This window comes from Ananas comosus, linkage group 8 (assembly GCF_001540865.1).
Source record: "Ananas comosus cultivar F153 linkage group 8, ASM154086v1, whole genome shotgun sequence".
In the NCBI taxonomy this organism is placed as follows: Eukaryota; Viridiplantae; Streptophyta; class Magnoliopsida; order Poales; family Bromeliaceae; genus Ananas; species Ananas comosus.
The window spans coordinates 2216101-2233795 of NC_033628.1; the positions used below are offsets into that span (position 1 = coordinate 2216101).

A 17695-nucleotide genomic window follows, 5' to 3' on the forward strand; every position below is an offset into this window, starting at 1 on the left:
TTGAAAACCGCAACATTGAAAATAACTTGGTAGTACGAAAGTCTTTATGCTACCGATAGTATACCAACCTATATCTCTCTCTCTTTCTCTCTCTCTCTATATATATATATATATATATATATATATATATAAAAGAGGAACTTAGAATCTCAGACGCCAACCATCAAATACTTTACCACTTGCGTCAGGGACCATCGTTATCATAACATATATTATAACAACTAAAAGGATAGGATGGGTAAAACATATATATTGTATTTAAACACATTTTAAGTAAAATATTAGTAATATGAATCGTTTACCATATTACTAAATTTGTAGGATACATTTGATATTGACAACTTTTAGAGAGTTTTTATGTAATTTGTGATGGAAGGACACTGCTAAAATTAACCCTTATATTAATGTATCAATTGTCTTTAAACACAAAAGTAATCTCTCCAACTTAACTCCTAGACAGTAATATAATCGTAACTAATAAAAATAATTTAAATTTTTTTAAAATAAATTAGTTATATCCGTGCACTTGCTGGGCCGCTAATATCACAAGTGAAACAAAATCAATGCGTTAATTTCGTATCATTTTCCTGCGTACAATGCAAGCAAATCTTAAAATATGCTTTCATCATGTAAAGCGTCTGTTTTGTCTTAAAAGCCCATCCACCGTTAGTAGACAAAACGTTCTCTATTTTTCAATAAAACTGTAGAAAAATATTATACGAAATGTGGTATTATGTGCGAAAATAAATAAGATATATTCTCATCCTACTACTTTCTCACCTACAGCCCCAAATGAAGCTCCAGTCCCAGTTGGAGCGACTCAGCAACGAGGCGTACAAATCAAGCTCCCATAAAGGACTGGTACAAAGAGCCCTAGTCTAAACAACGTAGAAGCAAATAGGTAGTAAGAATAATGTAATCAGCATCAAAAAGAAATAAATAGAGATGAATGGGCACAAAGGTGTGCATTTTTCTCCTTCGCTCTCAATCATAGATATATGATTAGAGCGGTGAATCTTTCAGAAATGTAAACAAAACAGTACCATTTAAATCAATGGGCAATGGACTAAAAAATAGCTATGCGGAAAGAATAAGGTAAAGAATGAACAAACAGATGGATAGATATATATATTGATATACAACAACAGTGGTACCGTCTCCCTTGCGGTTACGTCAGATGGCGCGGCAGATGAGTGAAACCCCATAGCTGCAAGAACACAAATGGCTCAGGCACGTACAAAACACATTTTTCGTCGTCAAGAAAACTGTTGCGCAAAGAAACAAAAACAACAAGATGTATAATGTGGCGGGGCCTTTTAAGAGCATGGCACCTCCCGAGAAATGATGAAGTTCAACACAAACTTGTTTATCTTAGTTCCACATATCAGTTTTTTATCGAGGCCCACGGCTCTAAATTTTCAACTTTTAACAGTTTCAAAGTTTTCAACTGTTCCAACTCTCAATTAGGAAATTCTCTAAAATTCTTAAATATCAAGGTATATATATATATAGGGGGAAGTAAATTTTGATAATAGGACCATGAAATTGAATTATGATAATAGGGTTTGAGTGAACAGAACTTTGACACAATAAACCAATGTTTGTGCCAGTTTTTTGAAGAATATAACTAGCTTCGATCTTTTCATTTATCAAAAAGATAACAAAGTACAATAAAAGAAAAGAAATTGCATAACGGATCGATATATGGGTCAGATGTGGCCTTATACGGTAAGACTAGGCTGATGTTCTAAAGTGAAAGACCTATTTAAATAGGTTCTATCAAAACCTAAATAGTGGTTTCTGACAGCGAGAAAATCTTTTAGATTCTTTTTTTTTTTTCTAATTTTCGAATTTTTGTTATTAAATTTTAGTAAAATTTAATAGATTTTTAGGATTTTTCATGTCTAATAAATTTCTAAAAGTTAGGGATATAGTTTAGAACTTTTTTTAGATACGTTCAGGTTAGAAAATCCCTAAAATCATGGGATTTGTTTTAGACTATAAATTTTTTTTTTCACGGCGATAAATGTAACCTAGGTCTTTGCAATCATAGGAGAGTTTTTTTACAGCAATTTGTCTCTTTGATCTCTTCCTCACAATTCGGAGGTGCCCTCTTCCTCCTATCATTCTCTCCTTCCTTAATACACATCTTAAGGTAATTTATCATCTCCAACCTTAATTTCTTGCTTTTCAATTATAACATCCTAAGCTGACCTAAATTTATTTGTGCTTGACGAGAGTAGGCAAACCCTAAATTTGTCTTGCACCACTTAGATGTAATAACAACCAAACTAGAGCAACATAAGAACATGTACCAAAAGTGAAAATTAGTTTGCCAAAAATTTATACGCGATAAGGATCTCTAAGAATATCTTTTGGAGTAACATAATGCGGAACTATACTTGACTGGTCAGAACTCATACCTCAACATTCTTTAACTCAAATTCTGGACTATGAGCCAGGCATAAGTTCCCAAAGGTTTCACATGGGCCACTACTTCCATTAAGCCTAGTCAATGAAGAAAATAAGAGAGGTTTAAGTTACGTGTTTCAATACCTATTAAATGAAAGATAAGAAACACAAAAATGAAGACACACACACACACAACACGCATATATCTATATAAATAATCACAACAGAACACTCACAGATCTTCATCAAGGCACAGAGCGAAGCTTCCACCCCCACCGAATGCTAACACATCATTCAAGCACAAGTAATAGTACCTGTTTGCACCTATGCAGTATATCAAACAAGAAAATTAGAAGAAGGGTATTTCGCACAACAAGATCCTATCAACGTTCATTTCTTAGGCAAAGCAAACTTATGTTACTTAATGGTACTCATGCATCATAATTAGACAATACTGGCTTAGGTCAATCCAGAGTTTGAACCACACTTAAGTCTCTCTTTAAAACAAGAGGCATATATTAATTGTCCGTGAAAGTTAAAAGGATCTGCTATGAATTGGGAATTGGCTAATATCATATCTATATCATTCATCCTCTAACAAATAGAAAATCACATGCAGATATTAAATGACTAGGATCCATTTTAGCTTCAGTCATTAAAGTTTCCATACAAAGCCCTACTTGCTCCATCTAATAGATAATTTGTTCTAAAAATTTATCATGCTTTTTCTAACCTTAAAAGGAGCTGTCTACATTGAACTAAGGCAACAGCTTTGGGGTGCATTCCATAAGATGCTTACCAGTTGCTCTGAAAAGCCTTGGTTCTCCATATAATGTAGTAAATACGAATGTTTGATTTGTACCCTTGTCCACAAAGAACATAGTGACATCAAATTTCTCAAACAGAAAAGCAATCTGAAAAGGCAGGGAATTTTAAACTAGATATTAAATTTGATGGTTCGATGTTATAAGACTCACTTGATATTTTCTTTTTGCCATAGGCTTTAAAGGAGCATCTAACAGACCACCAAATACAGCACCTTGCACATCTCCGACAATCTGGGTAGCACAAAACAAATGTTATAGTGTTCTTTCACTTCAAGTAAAACAGTATCTCTAGCTGTAGAACAAAATAATACACGGGGCCTTCTAACAAGAACTTCAAAATGAAAGAACTGTTTGGGCATGGAAACAATAATATTATATACTTACTAATAAACATGGGCCCTGAAGAGCAAGACTCTTGCGAAGAAGGGTTCGAAGTGATATCCCATGTTTCCAAGTACTGCCCTTCAATAACAATGAACAATATGAACCAGAACCGAACAAACAAAATATCTTTGTTAACACCCAAATTAATAACAAATTACCTGTACAATAAAACCCATTGACACCCCTTCACAATATTAGGAAGAGATGATTGGAAAAACTCAAAAAGCTCTCCAGACATAAAAGTGGACTTTTCTGTCAGATAATGATGAAAGTCGTCAGAGGTGTGCGAGGTCGATGGCTCTTCCCATCCATTTGAGCCATTTACATTTCTCCTATTGCAGTCATGGTTCCGATTTTCACTAGAAATATCAATCGAGTCATCACTCTCACTTTCCGTTCCGCATTCCTCTCTGCATCCAGGTGGTCTATATTTCCATGTCAAATTACTTGTTTGCCATCTTTCATGAAGTGATTGAAGAGGAAATTGTGTTCTGTCTTGTGAAAGCGAAGGTGAACCAACGTTGTGGTCACCATCTCCAGAGTTTGAAGCAACTAGAAAAGGTAAATAGTATGAAGAGAAAGATGATTTCTTGGTCGAATTAAATTCTTCGGAAGAAAAGGGTTTTTCCTGCAAAAATAAAACCACATTATATTTGTGATTTCTTCTATTAAGTATGAAGAAGAGGATCCCCAAATCAAGACAAACTCTTTAGTACGTAACATCAAGGAGTGTCACAACACTATTTGAGAAAGAATGTACCATCATACACGAAATAACTAACAGAAATAAAAAAGCCCCATCAGAAAATGCATGTAGCATAGGGCTGTCAAAAGAACCCTATACCGACAATTCATCCATCCAAAACACCCTAATTCCCTATTTACCAACTGTCATGCATAACCCATAAAGGGTCAAAATTATCATGATCCTGAAGTTATTAGCGTCACTACATGGCTATTCAACTCTATCTATTTCTACAAGACATGAAGGGGTGTCAATTTAAGAATCCCTATAAATAACGGTAAAGTAGGGCAATCCTTGCTTAATTAACCATATTCAATAGTCATCTTTTAGGTCCTACTATCTCCAGAGGTAAAAGCCCCATACGCAATCGAATATTAAAAATTGACAGATAAATGTACTTTTCAACATTCAAAGGGGAAAATATAAAATTTAGAGCAGCGGGAAAATTTGCCATTTCTCCATTTTGTAAGTCTATTCGGGCAAAACCAGCTAAAATTTAATTGTTAAATCAAGAAGACTTGAATGAATTTGACAAAGAGGTACAACTGATGAGATGCGAAACTTTATGGCACATTCGAACATAGATATAAACAAATCTTGTGATCTTTTTCATAGTTTTTCTATTCCCCTATGATGTTACAAAAACTATTCAAATTTATCCACCTCTTTCCGAAGCGTAATGGCATTTTCTGCCTTCTTACCCTCTTTTACCCTTCGAATAAGATCCAAAACTTTATTAAACATTTTACAGGATTACTTTATCATAAAAGTAGATCAAAAGGCTCAATCTGATCTTCTAATCAGGAAAAAAAGGAGGAAAAGTATATTCCCGAGTCGGTTTTCATCTTCTCACTCTCAAGATCCGACATTAACCACCAGAATTTAGAAGATTCTAACCGACGCAGAAAGCAACGATCTCAATTCCTTGCCATGCAAGAAACCCAACAATCAAGGTATCAAAACCCAAAATAAGGCAAATCCCCCATCAGATCCGACGCGCGCACGAATCCAAGAAGAGATCAAACGCGTTCACAACATCAAACCGGCGTGACGAGCGAGGAATCGAGCGGCATTACCTGCGATTCGGGAGGTGCGACGGGGGAGCCAGCAACGTGCGGCGAGGAGGGGGACGAGGGCGAGTCCGCGAGGAGGCGGGACAGCTTCTCCGCCACCTTCTCCTTCCATGAGAGCATCACCAACTCGAAACCCTAACCCTAACCCTAGATCTCGAAGGGGGAACGCGAGAGAGGGAGCGGTTGAGGAGGAGTCGAGAGGGAGTCGGTGGTGATGCGTTCTCTCCGCGACGCGGAAATGAAATGAATCGCGTGCGTTTTATGTTTTATATATATATATACGCAGGGAACGGCGACGATTTGTGATTTGACGAAAATGCCCCTAAAAAGGGCAACTATTATTTTTTTTTTATTATTTTGCCTAAATTCCCTGTTTGGCCCTCAAAATATACGCTTTGTACAATTTTAGTCCTTAAATTTTAAGTTCGAATTTTTAAAATAATTATATTTAATTTTTTCAACCTAATTTAGTTGATAAAATATTAACATTAATTGTAACATAATTATATTAGATTATAGAATTTAATTATAATAATTCTAAAATTTTGAATTAAAAAATTAAGATAAATTAAAGTTTGAAGGTTAAAGTGGCATTGTCGTCATAGTTTGAGGACCAATCATGTAATTTACTCTAATATTTGTTAATTAAATATTAAAAAGTGTGAGGAATCGAGAATATAATAGCCTTACGTGTGAGTCTTTCCTAAATTTGGATACTTCAACGTTTGAACGTGGAAAGGTATAAAGAAATAACTGAAAAGTATAAATCAAAGTTATTCTTGGTCAAAAAAGTATAAAAGAAAGTGATGTTTGGTCCTAAGCAATGGAGAATATGGTGTTACTAGTTTTCTCTTATTTTAAATTAGATAAAAAAATAACGGCTAAATAATTTTTGATTAAATATTTTGAATTGATAATTTAAACTCAAATAAATCTCTAACATCAAAAGTGAGTAATAGTTTGTGACGTTTCAAATGGTCACTTGGGTAGGTTTTGATTTGATCTTAATAATTTAATTAAATATAGTGCGCTGGATCATCACAAAAAATTCTTTATAATAGATTTAACTTAATTTAAAAAATAGCAATTTTGGGGAATTAGTTTGCAACATTTTCTAATCTCTACTTACTTACTTTTATTTAATTTCTAATATTTAAATATTTACAACAATTAGATTCAAATTCGTAACGTTAATTATTCATGTGATATCGATTATTCATGTGATGTTGACGTCTCTAGTACCAAATATAAATTTAAATAAGTTTTTATGACAAAAATCTATTTTTTAATTAATTAATTTATAAATTTAATTTGTTTTTAAGTATATTTTTTAATTTAACTATACCGCACATATTTTATATATACATATCTGCCATAGCATACAATTTTTTTAATATATATTCAAAATTTAAAAATTTACATTTAGATTTATGAATCAAACTCAAAATTTAAGTTTACTTTTTGACTCTATTATTTGAGTTTAAACAATTATTGATTTGGTAGGTCAAACCTGATTTATCTTTAGTTAGTAAGCTTTTTTTAATGTGTATGGAATATTTTTTAATTCCATCAAGTATTCTGTGTGTCAATTCAAATTTTCTATCCCTTTTTTTATGTATGTATATATATATATATAGTATTATAGATATAGATAATGAAAATTTACAATTCAGCGTGCTTCAGCTGAAACAACCAGCAACTGAGATGAGAACAATTTAATCTGCATCATCCGCGGCAAAATCGGGCTCGGGAGGCTTCTGTAACGCGACCAGCCCCTTCACACTATTACTTCGAGTCCTATGAACCCCTCTTAGAGCATTCGCCGCGAACCGCGACGCGTAGATGGTCGCCCCGAGGCTCGATGAGCCGTTGCCAAACTGATCGGCGTCATCATCACAGTCGTCGTCGAGCCCTGCAGCCATCTCTTCTCTGCGGCGGAGCTCCGCCAACTTCCTCTTTGAGTAGCGCCGCCAGGCCGCCTGTATGAAGCACGCGGCCCATGTCCTCCACTGCTGCGAATAAAATCTGAACGTGTGCTGCACCTGCCTGCTGTGAAGCCGCCTGAACTGGCTCGCCACGAACTTCAGCTCGTCGGCCCTCAGCGCGAAAGCTTCGACTTCGGTCAGGGCTTTCACGGTTCTTGTAGACGACGGGAGATTGCTGCCGGCTTTGGGATCCAGGGCCCAGGTGAGCAGCTCCTCGCCGCAGAAATCACCCTCTTTCAGTAAGCCGCGGTTGAAGAACCCGCTCCTCCCGCCGTCGGTGGTCACGCTCTCCAGGCGACCGCGGATGATGAAGACCATCTCGTCGACGGGATCGCCTTCCCGCACAATGTACGTGTTTTCCGTGCACAAGCTCGGCTTCAGCCGCTCGCATATTGCGTCTAGCAACCGCTCGTCCATGTTCGCGAAAAGAGGGACCTGCACAGACAAGGAAAAACAGATAGAGCATTTAGTTTGAAACCATCGCATTCTGCGTTAGCGGTGTTTAGTTACCATTGGGTGTCTAAATTTTTATTTTTAATAAAACAGTATTTCAGAACTCTGTATTTTGAAATAGAGAGCTCATCAGATGGCTGTTGTATTAAAACTTCTTGCTACAGCAGTTTCTAATAGTCCTTTCCTAATGCTGTATGAAGATACAAAGCACCAAACAATTAGCAAACATGCTCAAATCTTTATCCTACTCGATTCCTCATAAGGTCAAATCTTATCCTATTACATCTCTGTCAAATTTGGACAGAAATATCTGCTTATTCATTATTATAAGATTGCCACATAAGCAACTTTTCAATTTCTTCTTGGGGAACTCATGGAATCCCATCCAATTTAAACCCAAGAATTTAATGAAACTAATAAGACAGCAACAAGATGCGAAAGCTCCTCTGTAACGATTGAAAAGTCGGGGACCAAACTGAAACAACCTAAGAGGACTGGGAGTACCCGGTGCAATTTACCCTGACACTAATACCGACAACACTAGAATCCACAGAGAGAAGCATCTGGAAAGAGGAGATCAGAAAAAAAATAAAAATAAAAAACACGCATACCCTTCTGACCAAACCTAAGCAGAGATGGCGCTTGATGTCCCTCCTCAGGTCATTGGGTAGGCTCTGAACCAAGCTTTCTTCATCTACTCCCCGCGTCTCTAACCACTTGTATTGGTCGTACCGTCTAACGCGCTCCCTAAGCTCTTGCGGCAGCAAGCGGTGATGCATCCATTGTTCAGAGTCCCGCCTTTTCACTCTCATCTCCTCAAGTCGTAATGTAAGCGATTGAAGATACGTCTGTAGAAAATTATTAAAAAAGATGATCAGGCTACGAGATATGAAAAATTGCAGAGGCGCGTTCTTTGTCAAAAGTAGGTAAGTCTAATTTAACCCAAAAGGGTAGGAAATAGGAAGCAACTTTACCTGCATGTTTCCAATGAGGAGGGCAAAAAGAATAAGTCCGAGAATTGCCAGAGCTATTGAAAAGATGACCTCTCCAGGAAAAGTGCTTGTTTGGAGCCCTTGGCCAAGGGTACTGTTGCATGGACATAACAAAGGTTCCATAAAATTAACAAACTTCACTGCACCACTAATCGAAGACATTCTATTAAGGCAAATTTGTGCATGACCCTTAATAAGTGCAACACTTATCAGCATGACCGTTTTGAGGTCTAACTATTACCACCTCAGATGGTGTTTAAATAAGTATCTGATGAATTAGAGTTGATATTTTTTATTATCAGTGACAATAAAGTTGGTATGCTAGCTCACACTGCCGAGGCTTGGCTTTAAAGTTTTTAACTGTATGACATTATGCGATTCTCTTGCTTAAAGTAAATTACAATAATATCGTCATATATAATAGTCTAACAGATGAGCTTAACCATTCTACCCATAAAATGAACAGCCTTACCTTAGGTTCTGCAAACCCCACCACAAACAATAACAAAGTTTGGAGATAAACTTCTTTGATGCAACGACTCCAGATACCAAGGCATTTTGGTAGATCCCAAAATTAAAAGGTGGATGCTCCCCATCCACTGTACATTGTTTCTGGATAATTTCACTGCTCACATTACTCCATCTGTCATAACCTTGCAGAAACTGATTGCCGCAATACAGGTAATCCTGATCACATACATCAGATGTTTTACAAGCAAAATGCCAGCAATCATCTACACGCTCCACAGATAACAAGTACCAGAACGCACCAACTATCTGAAAGAACAGAAAAGAAAATAATACTAATAACAAAAGGAAACAACAGTATAAAACTCATTCCTAGGATCAGTATATTGATAATGTGAAAAGGGAAAAATTTTCTTGGATCTAGTGCTTTTCCTCATGGGTGATTGAACGACTAGTAACATATAGTATTCTGCAAGCACCCAAGCAAGATTATATATCGATCTTGTAGGTCAAACTAGATAAAATGTAAAATAGTATCTGAAACACAATAGTATTCCATCCAATGGTCTATGCTGAAAATGAAGATAAGTATGCAAAATATCTTATTATCTCCATTCAAACAGCCCTATCCGATACATCATAATTGATCAAAACATGACAGTTGGTTCTATCTTGTTCATGAGATCACTAAACCTCACAATGTAAATCATATTCAACCACAAATGATAGAACCATAGCCCAATAGAGATAAATTGCCAATAAAAAGAAGTGTACAATCCCATTTTAATATAATCTCTTGTTTTAATAACTTGACAAATTTGCTAATATTGCACTTACATGACTAGCAAGCATATACCACAGCAAATAGTATGCAGCACCAGCCCAAGCAGTTTCAGCGAATACACCAGCAGTCCTTTTCAGCTCAGATGTCAATGGAAGTATTCGGAAAAACCTAGGGAAGTATTGAACAAAGACAATAAAGAGCAATGCATTCTTTGTAGCTAAAACATCTGACCCTGCTGATCTGTGAAGAAATCCCCAGATAACCGCCTGAAAGTGATTGCAGAAGCAAAATTAACATAGCAGAAGAAATTAGTAAGTAGAACACAAATCAAGTCAGTTAATTACATATATCAGAAATACAAATAATCCTAGTTAAGCAAATAGTGCTGAGCTGTCATGGAGGCTAATATCTTTAGCATTACAAATATGTCATTTACTATTGTCATGTTAAGTGGACAGGGTATGGCAAATACGCATGAAAATGAATCTTCTCTTTTTTCCTCCTCTTTTTTTTTTTTTTGTTTCATTTTCCCTTCCCATGAGCCATGCCACATAATTTGCATACATTAATCAGCATGCATAATGCAGTACGCAACTATGCCAGCCCACGGCTAAGATGGGCACCAGAAATTGAGAAGACTCTCTCACCCTTTAGTTCCACTAGAAACTGCCCACCAGCTTGCTGGAAGTGCACATACAGTCCTTAATGTCATTTTAGAAATTCAATAACATGGCAAAAATCATGCAGCTAGGTTAGGTTTTCAACGAAAGCAGATAAACTCAAATAGAATGGAAAAAAAAAAAGTTACGCAAGCTAACTCTTCAAAATTTTTCTAACACCAATAGTTTTGAGTCAACTAATAAAATTATAAAAATGTGGTAAGTCACTCCATAAAAGTTTGATGATTTCACATGTTGAAGACACCAAAATGTAGGTTAGGAAATAAGTAACTGGTAGATGTTTTACCTAGGAGTGTACAAATATTATATGTGCTCCCCAAATTTGGATGGAGGTATTGTTCAAAACATTAAAAAAAAACAGTTAACTTGAAAATTCTTGAAACCTGTGGAAGCGGCAGCACTGCAAGGAAGTCAATGATGAAATAGCGAGTCAGGTACCGCTGAGCTATCTGCGAAGGATCGATCACAAGTTCACCTCTGCCAAAAACTCTAGATGATGGAGCAATATAGGCCGTGCGAAACTGAAGAGCCATGCGGATAAGGTAGAAAGCATCAATCAGGGTCCGCACTGTGGTTGATGTGATAGCTAATTTTCGGTCTATACCAATGCAGTTTGAGTCACTATCAATGACTGGAAGATAGAAAAACAAGGGATCCACTGAAACAGCAAGGATGCATGATATCACAAATAGCCTATTCATTCTCAAAAGAAACTTGTCTTGTGGATCGAATATTTTCTTCTCTTGAACCTTAAGATCTTCTTGGAAAACTGCCTTAGAAACACCGATCCGAAGAGACCGGCCTAGTGATTTAAGTCCCTCAGAACCTCTCATCATACCCCTGCTGAAGGATTTTGAAGGGTTCTTTGATTCACGACCAAATCCATCAATATGGAAGCCACATTTGTTCATTCTGCCAGCATCAGATGCAAAGGATAGCCTTGGGCTTGACTCTTCCAACCTAGAAAATAAATACAGGATAAACTGCCATACTTATTTCATGAAGAAAAAAAAATTGCATCCAGCATATGTACTAGTTAGCAAGATTTCCAAACATGATGGTTGACAGGGAAGTGAAACCAAATCATACAAGACTTTCAACTAACATGAGTAAATAATGCAAATTAGAGGCAAATAGCTGGTTCCCATGAACAAAAGAGTTTGTGTGTAAATTTTAAACATGATTCTCTATGTTGCAGTGCCCTTCCTTTACCCTCTTTATGTCAAAGTTTAGCTTCAGATGAAACATGGAAGGCCTTATTACGCATCAACAGTTTCATGCTAGTCTTACCCTCATAGGGACTGCTCAGTCAATATATCAAAAAAATGAGGCTCTAATGTCAGGTTAAAAGTCATCAATAAATAACACTTCCATCTAAAGCGACACAAACACACAGTGGAAAATAGTCAACACATTGAATTCACCATTCTATAACAGAGTAACCTATTAAATAATTTTGCAATCCTTTCTGATAAAAAGGTAAACACCTTATCACACAAGAAGAGCAAGTTTCATAATGGCATGCAAACACAAGTTAAAAACAAAAGGTGATAAACGAGCAGCAAAGCAATGTGCATTACACGCTCAGATATAAGGAAGATAAATGAGATGTGCAAACTGAGAATTGTTAAGTCAAACCATTAGAAAGGAGCAAAATAATCCTCGCAACAAGCAAAGTACAGTTAAAAATAATGTTTTAAAAAAAAGCCTTTAAAGCTCCTATCAAGAGGGAAACTGGTGCTCTTTTGGGGGACTATGTTTTCAAACCATAAAAATGCAGACAAACAAAAGAGTGCACAAATACATTTAAGCATGCACATGCCGCAATGAATATGACAATGCAGAAGTGGTTTACACTATAAAATATGATTTTTTTCGTAGAATCTCAAGCACAAATATGAAAATCAAACAAAAGTGAAGCATGACAAATTACCAATAAGGCAGAGGTCAAGTAATGTTTTGCATTTGTATAGTAAATTATTGCTCCATCGTGATTGGAGACAAAAACCATGATGCTTACATTAGGAGATTGCCACTCACATAGCAAGAGTAAATGTGGGAGAATAAATTGAAATGAGCCAAGATAGTACTCAGGAGTATTCATTTTTTATTTTTTTGAGAAGCCTTTCGGTAACTACATAAGTGGAGGTACAAGCATAAGAATGAGCAGAGACTACTGATAATAAAATCTCTACAAGGTAATCCAACATTAGAATACCAAACTAAACGTTATATGTATCTGGAAGGCCTAGCTACATAAACAACATCAATAAATTATCGTCAAACAGTTGTCGAATGATGGGTAGGAAATTTCACAAAAGGTGTCTGGCCGCTGAATAAGCACACCTTACAAATTTCTCTTTCTGGCCATCCATATATTGGGACTTGTAACCACAACTTAACATCTTGAACTATTATGCATCACGAAGACAGAAAACTGCTAATTACCACGATGTCACCATCATAAGAGTATTCCAGACAAAGATCAAGCTTAGTCAGTAGTATGCACAACTCCAATGTCCTTCTAAGCAAGACACCTACATAATAAAGAGAATCCACACAAAAATAGAAATTTCAGTTTTAATCAGATAACTTTCACAACTTAAGAATAAAAAAATAGACATAAAATAAAATGCCAATAGATTATCTACCTTTACATTTCCACTACCATCTTGACAAAGCAGCCTCACCTACTCCCAGTGATGAACAAGACCAAAACCAAACTTTATGCACAAAATGTTGCATAATGCCACGATCATGCAATTAAAGCTTGTTGTAGCTGAGAAGGTCAAATCTGAGAGTATAGAACGATTGCAGAATAAGTAAAATTAGACTTGATCCACAAGTCAAAAACAGCTGAACTTTAGCATTGAGGGAATAATCACAGGTTGAATCTCAACATCCCCGAAGATATTGAGCATTTCATATGAGGCTGATACTTGTCATAAATTACCGCACATAATACAGTTGCCCTCATGACAGACCTCATCACAAGTAATTGCCAAGTGCGGTAAACTTTTGGTTATGCTGCCAGGACTCTAACAAGCTAAATTTCCAGGCTAAAGAGTTTAGATTCATAAACTATTGTAATCAGAAGTCAAATGTTTTCATTTATAAAAAAGGGGTTATAAGCAGCCAAATGAGACAATGTGTAACTTAATATGAAGAAGAACAAAAGCCATCTGACTAAATTAAATTAGACTTTAACATCTTATGTTCGTCCTAATGACTTATATTTTTTTAATGGCCTATAATCTCTTAATCTTTTCTTGTTATTTTTACAACAGCAAACTCAGTATTAAAAAAAAAGAAGGTAAAGGTAGTCTATTTATTATAAAAGAAGATCTCGAAAGATATAAGAAATAACGTTTAGGCCTAGTTTGGTAATATAGTGGCTAAAAGCACCATGTTTATACTATAAAAGGCCCAAAATTTTTAAAAGTGCTTTTATCTTCCCTCCTTTTACACTATAAAATTGCGGTTGAAACCGCCACCAGAGAAGCATGTGGTAGTGGTGCAACAGCAATTTTAAAGCATTGGAAAAGAAAAGTTTGTAAGTGTTTTTGAATTTTTTAAGTCTTCAATTGTATAAAATGTTGCTCTTAGCTACCACATACCAAACTAGGCCCTACGAGTTGTAGTACAACAATTAATAGACAAAATGTTTCACAAACTGTAGTTATAACAAACTTTGGCTTTTCCATAATCAGAACTTACAATGTTCTCTCTGATATATCAACAACTTGTGCTCTCCAACGGCACAAAATTTGTAGATCACAAATATGAAGCTTTTCCAAAAATGACAGCCAATGATGCTACAACAAAAAACCAAATCCAGTGTCCTTTACAGAGCCGTTCTGCATGACAAAGAAATTAAAGTACTTCAATTAGAGGTTCGAAAATCAAGATACGCATACCAAATTACGCACCACTGCATTGTATACATACCAAACAGAGAATAATACAGTAGGCAACTTTATACGGACAACATTTTACAATGCATCATGCCATGCTAGGAGTCATTATTGGGCTTCTTTTTTTTTTTCACAATTTTGCAGAATTAAATCACCAAATCCCTCCTCGTTTACGAAAATTCAAAGAACTTACGTGAAGAAATTGAATGTAACTTAATAGATATCAAAAGAATTTAGCCATTGAACAATGCTTAAACTCCGGACCAAAACAAAGATTGCTACATCCTAATTAGGTGATCAACACCACGAAACCACCATAACGACATGAAACTCGACGCTACGCACGAAGCAATTTAGTACAAACAACAGAGCGAAGCATTCCAATGGAGATTTCGGTTGATTTCGCGTGCGTCATGGTTGTTTGCGTCGACTAGGGTAAACGTTGGCATTACCTGAGAATCGGGAGGGGGCAATGGGGGATCAACGACGACGGGAGAGGAGGGGGACACTTCTTCGTCACCTTTTTCCTCCAATCAACGCGAGCATTACTCGTCGAAACCCTAACCCTAGAGAAGAGAGAGAGGTGGGAGGAGGAGGAGGAGGATGCGAAGGGTTCGGCGGAAATGGCAAGAAACGGTGGTCGGGGGAGTTACGCGCCGAGAATGGCGACGATCTTCGATTGGCAAAAATGCCCCTACAAAATAGGAAGCTTTTTTTTTTTTTTTGGGGTGAAAATGTACATACACCCCCTTAACCTTTAAGCACGTTTCAAGTTTGCCCCCAAAACTTTTTTTTTTGGGGGGCATAATAGCCTATATACCCCTCAAAATTTCAGAAATATCTAATTTACCTCTTTTTTTTCTTTCCAATATACTCCTTATATGTTCCTCCGTTATTCCAAAATATTCCTACAGTTATCACCCGTTAAGTTAACTTGGGTTAAACGTGAGTTAAATATCTACCATAGTTTAAAAAAATTAAAATATCACTTTTGCCCTTAATTTAAGGGCAAATAAGAAATATTGGTGATGGTAAAAAAGTATATTTGAAAAGACTAAAAAGTAAAATACTTTTTGTGTCCCTAACTTAAGTGCAAATAAAAAAAGTAGGTGCCAGTAGAAGAGTATATTTAAAAGGGCAAAATTATAATTTCGTAAAGATAACAGAGTTTATTAATAGATTTTAACTCTAGAAGTATATTTGAAATATGTGGGAACGTAAAAAAAGTATTTTCAATATTAGTTTTCTAAGAGGGGTAAATGAGAAAGTCGGAAACTTTTCCAGGGATATATGAACAATTGCCTTTTTTTTTTTTGTTTGATTCTATATTTTTATGTAGGAGCAATTATTTATATACCCTTGAGAAGTTACAGGCTTTCTTACTTACTCCCTTTGGAAAGTTAATATAAAAAAAGGGGCAATTGCTTATTTACTTCTGAAAAATTCCCGACTTTCCGATTTATCCCTCTTAGAAGGCTAATATTGAAAATACTTTTTCTACGTTCCAACCTATTTCTAATATACCCCTAGAGTTAAAATCTGTTAATTAACTCTATTATCTCTGTAAAATTACTATTTTGTTCTTTCAAATATATCCTTCCATCATCACTGTCTTTCTTATTTGCCCTTTTAGTATTTTGACTTTTAGTATTTTCCAATATACCCCTCTACCGTCACCAACCTTTCTTATTTGCCTCTAAGTTAAGGACAAATTTGGCAATTTAATTTTTTTTAACTGTGATGGATATTTAACTCAAGTTTAATCCAAATTAACTTAACACGAGATAACTGCGGGGGTATTTTGCAATAACGGTGAAACATACGAGGGGTATTTTAAAAAGAAAAAAAAGTAGGAATAAATCGGATATTTTCAAACGTACGATGAGTATATGGGCAATTATTTCTTAAAAAAAACCCTTTTTAAATTCTTTCAAATATACCCACTAAATTAAATTTTGTTAGTAAACTGTTAGGAACAGTCGTTCTTTCTGTGAAACTACTATTTTATCGTTTCAAATATATAATTTTCTAATATCACCAATTTCTTCATTTGTTCTTAAGTTAAGGGCAAAATAAATATTTTAACTTTTTGCTGTTTCAAATATATTATTCTACCGTTGCTAATTTTTCTTATTTGTTCTTAAGTTAGGGGCAAAATAAGTATTTCGACTTCTTTTTAACTTCGGTAGAAATTTAATCTGAATTTAATCCTAGATGATTTAACGAGTACTAACAACATAGTTATTTTTGAATAACGAAAAAAATATATAAGGAGTATATTCGAAAGAAAAAAAATAAGAATATAAAAAGTATTTCAAAAATTTTGAGAAATACATAGGTAATTATTCCTTTTACATATTAACTATTTGATTTAGCTACTCTCGTTAATAATTTTACAAACTTTGTTAGAATCAAACGCATGTGAGATATCCACATAATTTTTTTTGATTAAAATAATTCTTGATCACGTGTATCTCTCGTGGACGCTTGATTTGATTCTATCAGGCTCTCCAAAATTGCTAAAAACGAAGCTAAACGGAAAAAAGTTTAAAAGATCAATTTCAATATTTGTTAAAGTCTAGGGGTGTCTTTTACATTTTAATTACACCTACAAAGTGTCAGTTATTGCACATTCCCCTCTAAAGCTGGCATAGTTTGCAAATATATTCATCTCACAAATTAAAGTTAGTATTTTATTTTTAAATATGCATTTTTATTTAATTTTTTGTTACTTCATAAATTATCAATTATAAATTTATTTTAGAAAACTTAATTTTATAAGGGCATAGTGGATGAAAATTTAGAGTTTTAAAGGAATATATTTGATAAATAAAATATTATAGGGATACAATAAAATTTTACACGATTAGTACACAATTTCATAGCCATGCAATTATCACTTTTTAAATTTAAATAAACAGAGTTCAATTATATAATATTATTAGTTATTGGTAAAAATGCATGAGACCCCTCAACTA

The 17695-nt window shown here is 35.2% G+C and overlaps 2 protein-coding genes across 3 annotated transcripts; both read right to left on the reverse strand.

Annotated features, from left to right (window-relative positions):
- LOC109713611 (oxidation resistance protein 1) lies at nucleotides 642-5699 on the reverse strand. The gene is made up of 8 exons (XM_020237758.1): nucleotides 5445-5699; nucleotides 3782-4251; nucleotides 3624-3696; nucleotides 3390-3470; nucleotides 3212-3275; nucleotides 2649-2736; nucleotides 2424-2508; nucleotides 642-1207 (listed from the first exon to the last, which is right to left on the reverse strand). The coding sequence occupies exons 1-8, from the start codon at nucleotides 5559-5561 to the stop codon at nucleotides 1169-1171; spliced, it is 1017 nt and encodes a 338-aa protein (XP_020093347.1). The 5' UTR covers nucleotides 5562-5699; the 3' UTR covers nucleotides 642-1168.
- LOC109713720 (probable cyclic nucleotide-gated ion channel 5) lies at nucleotides 7080-15382 on the reverse strand. Of its 2 annotated transcripts, none has more exons than XM_020237899.1 (10): nucleotides 15170-15382; nucleotides 14521-14660; nucleotides 13455-13597; nucleotides 13252-13340; nucleotides 11187-11763; nucleotides 10177-10389; nucleotides 9344-9648; nucleotides 8854-8965; nucleotides 8491-8727; nucleotides 7080-7861 (listed from the first exon to the last, which is right to left on the reverse strand). In XM_020237899.1, the coding sequence occupies exons 4-10, from the start codon at nucleotides 13266-13268 to the stop codon at nucleotides 7157-7159; spliced, it is 2166 nt and encodes a 721-aa protein (XP_020093488.1). In that variant the 5' UTR covers nucleotides 13269-13340; nucleotides 13455-13597; nucleotides 14521-14660; nucleotides 15170-15382; the 3' UTR covers nucleotides 7080-7156. The 2 variants fall into 2 exon arrangements, with proteins under 2 accessions (XP_020093488.1, XP_020093487.1); XM_020237898.1 differs by having other exon boundaries at nucleotides 13150-13340.

Bases quoted from the DNA above. Each gene is read 5' to 3' on its own strand.
- LOC109713720 (XM_020237898.1), bottom strand. From the start codon at position 13,208: ATGTTAAGTTGTGGTTACAAGTCCCAATATATGGATGGCCAGAAAGAG. The intron at 10,390-11,186 runs GTTTCAAGAATT...AATCACTTTCAG, and splicing joins CAGTGCTGCCGCTTCCACAG to GCGGTTATCTGGGGATTTCT. The intron at 8,728-8,853 runs GTAAAGTTGCTT...AATTTTCTACAG, and splicing joins TCCTCATTGGAAACATGCAG to ACGTATCTTCAATCGCTTAC.
- LOC109713611 (XM_020237758.1), bottom strand. From the start codon at position 5,561: ATGCTCTCATGGAAGGAGAAGGTGGCGGAGAAGCTGTCCCGCCTCCTC. The intron at 3,471-3,623 runs GTAAGTATATAA...TGTGCTACCCAG, and splicing joins TTCAGGGCCCATGTTTATTA to ATTGTCGGAGATGTGCAAGG. The intron at 1,208-2,423 runs GTATGAGTTCTG...GTGTTCTTGCAG, and splicing joins TTGAGTTAAAGAATGTTGAG to CTATGGGGTTTCACTCATCT.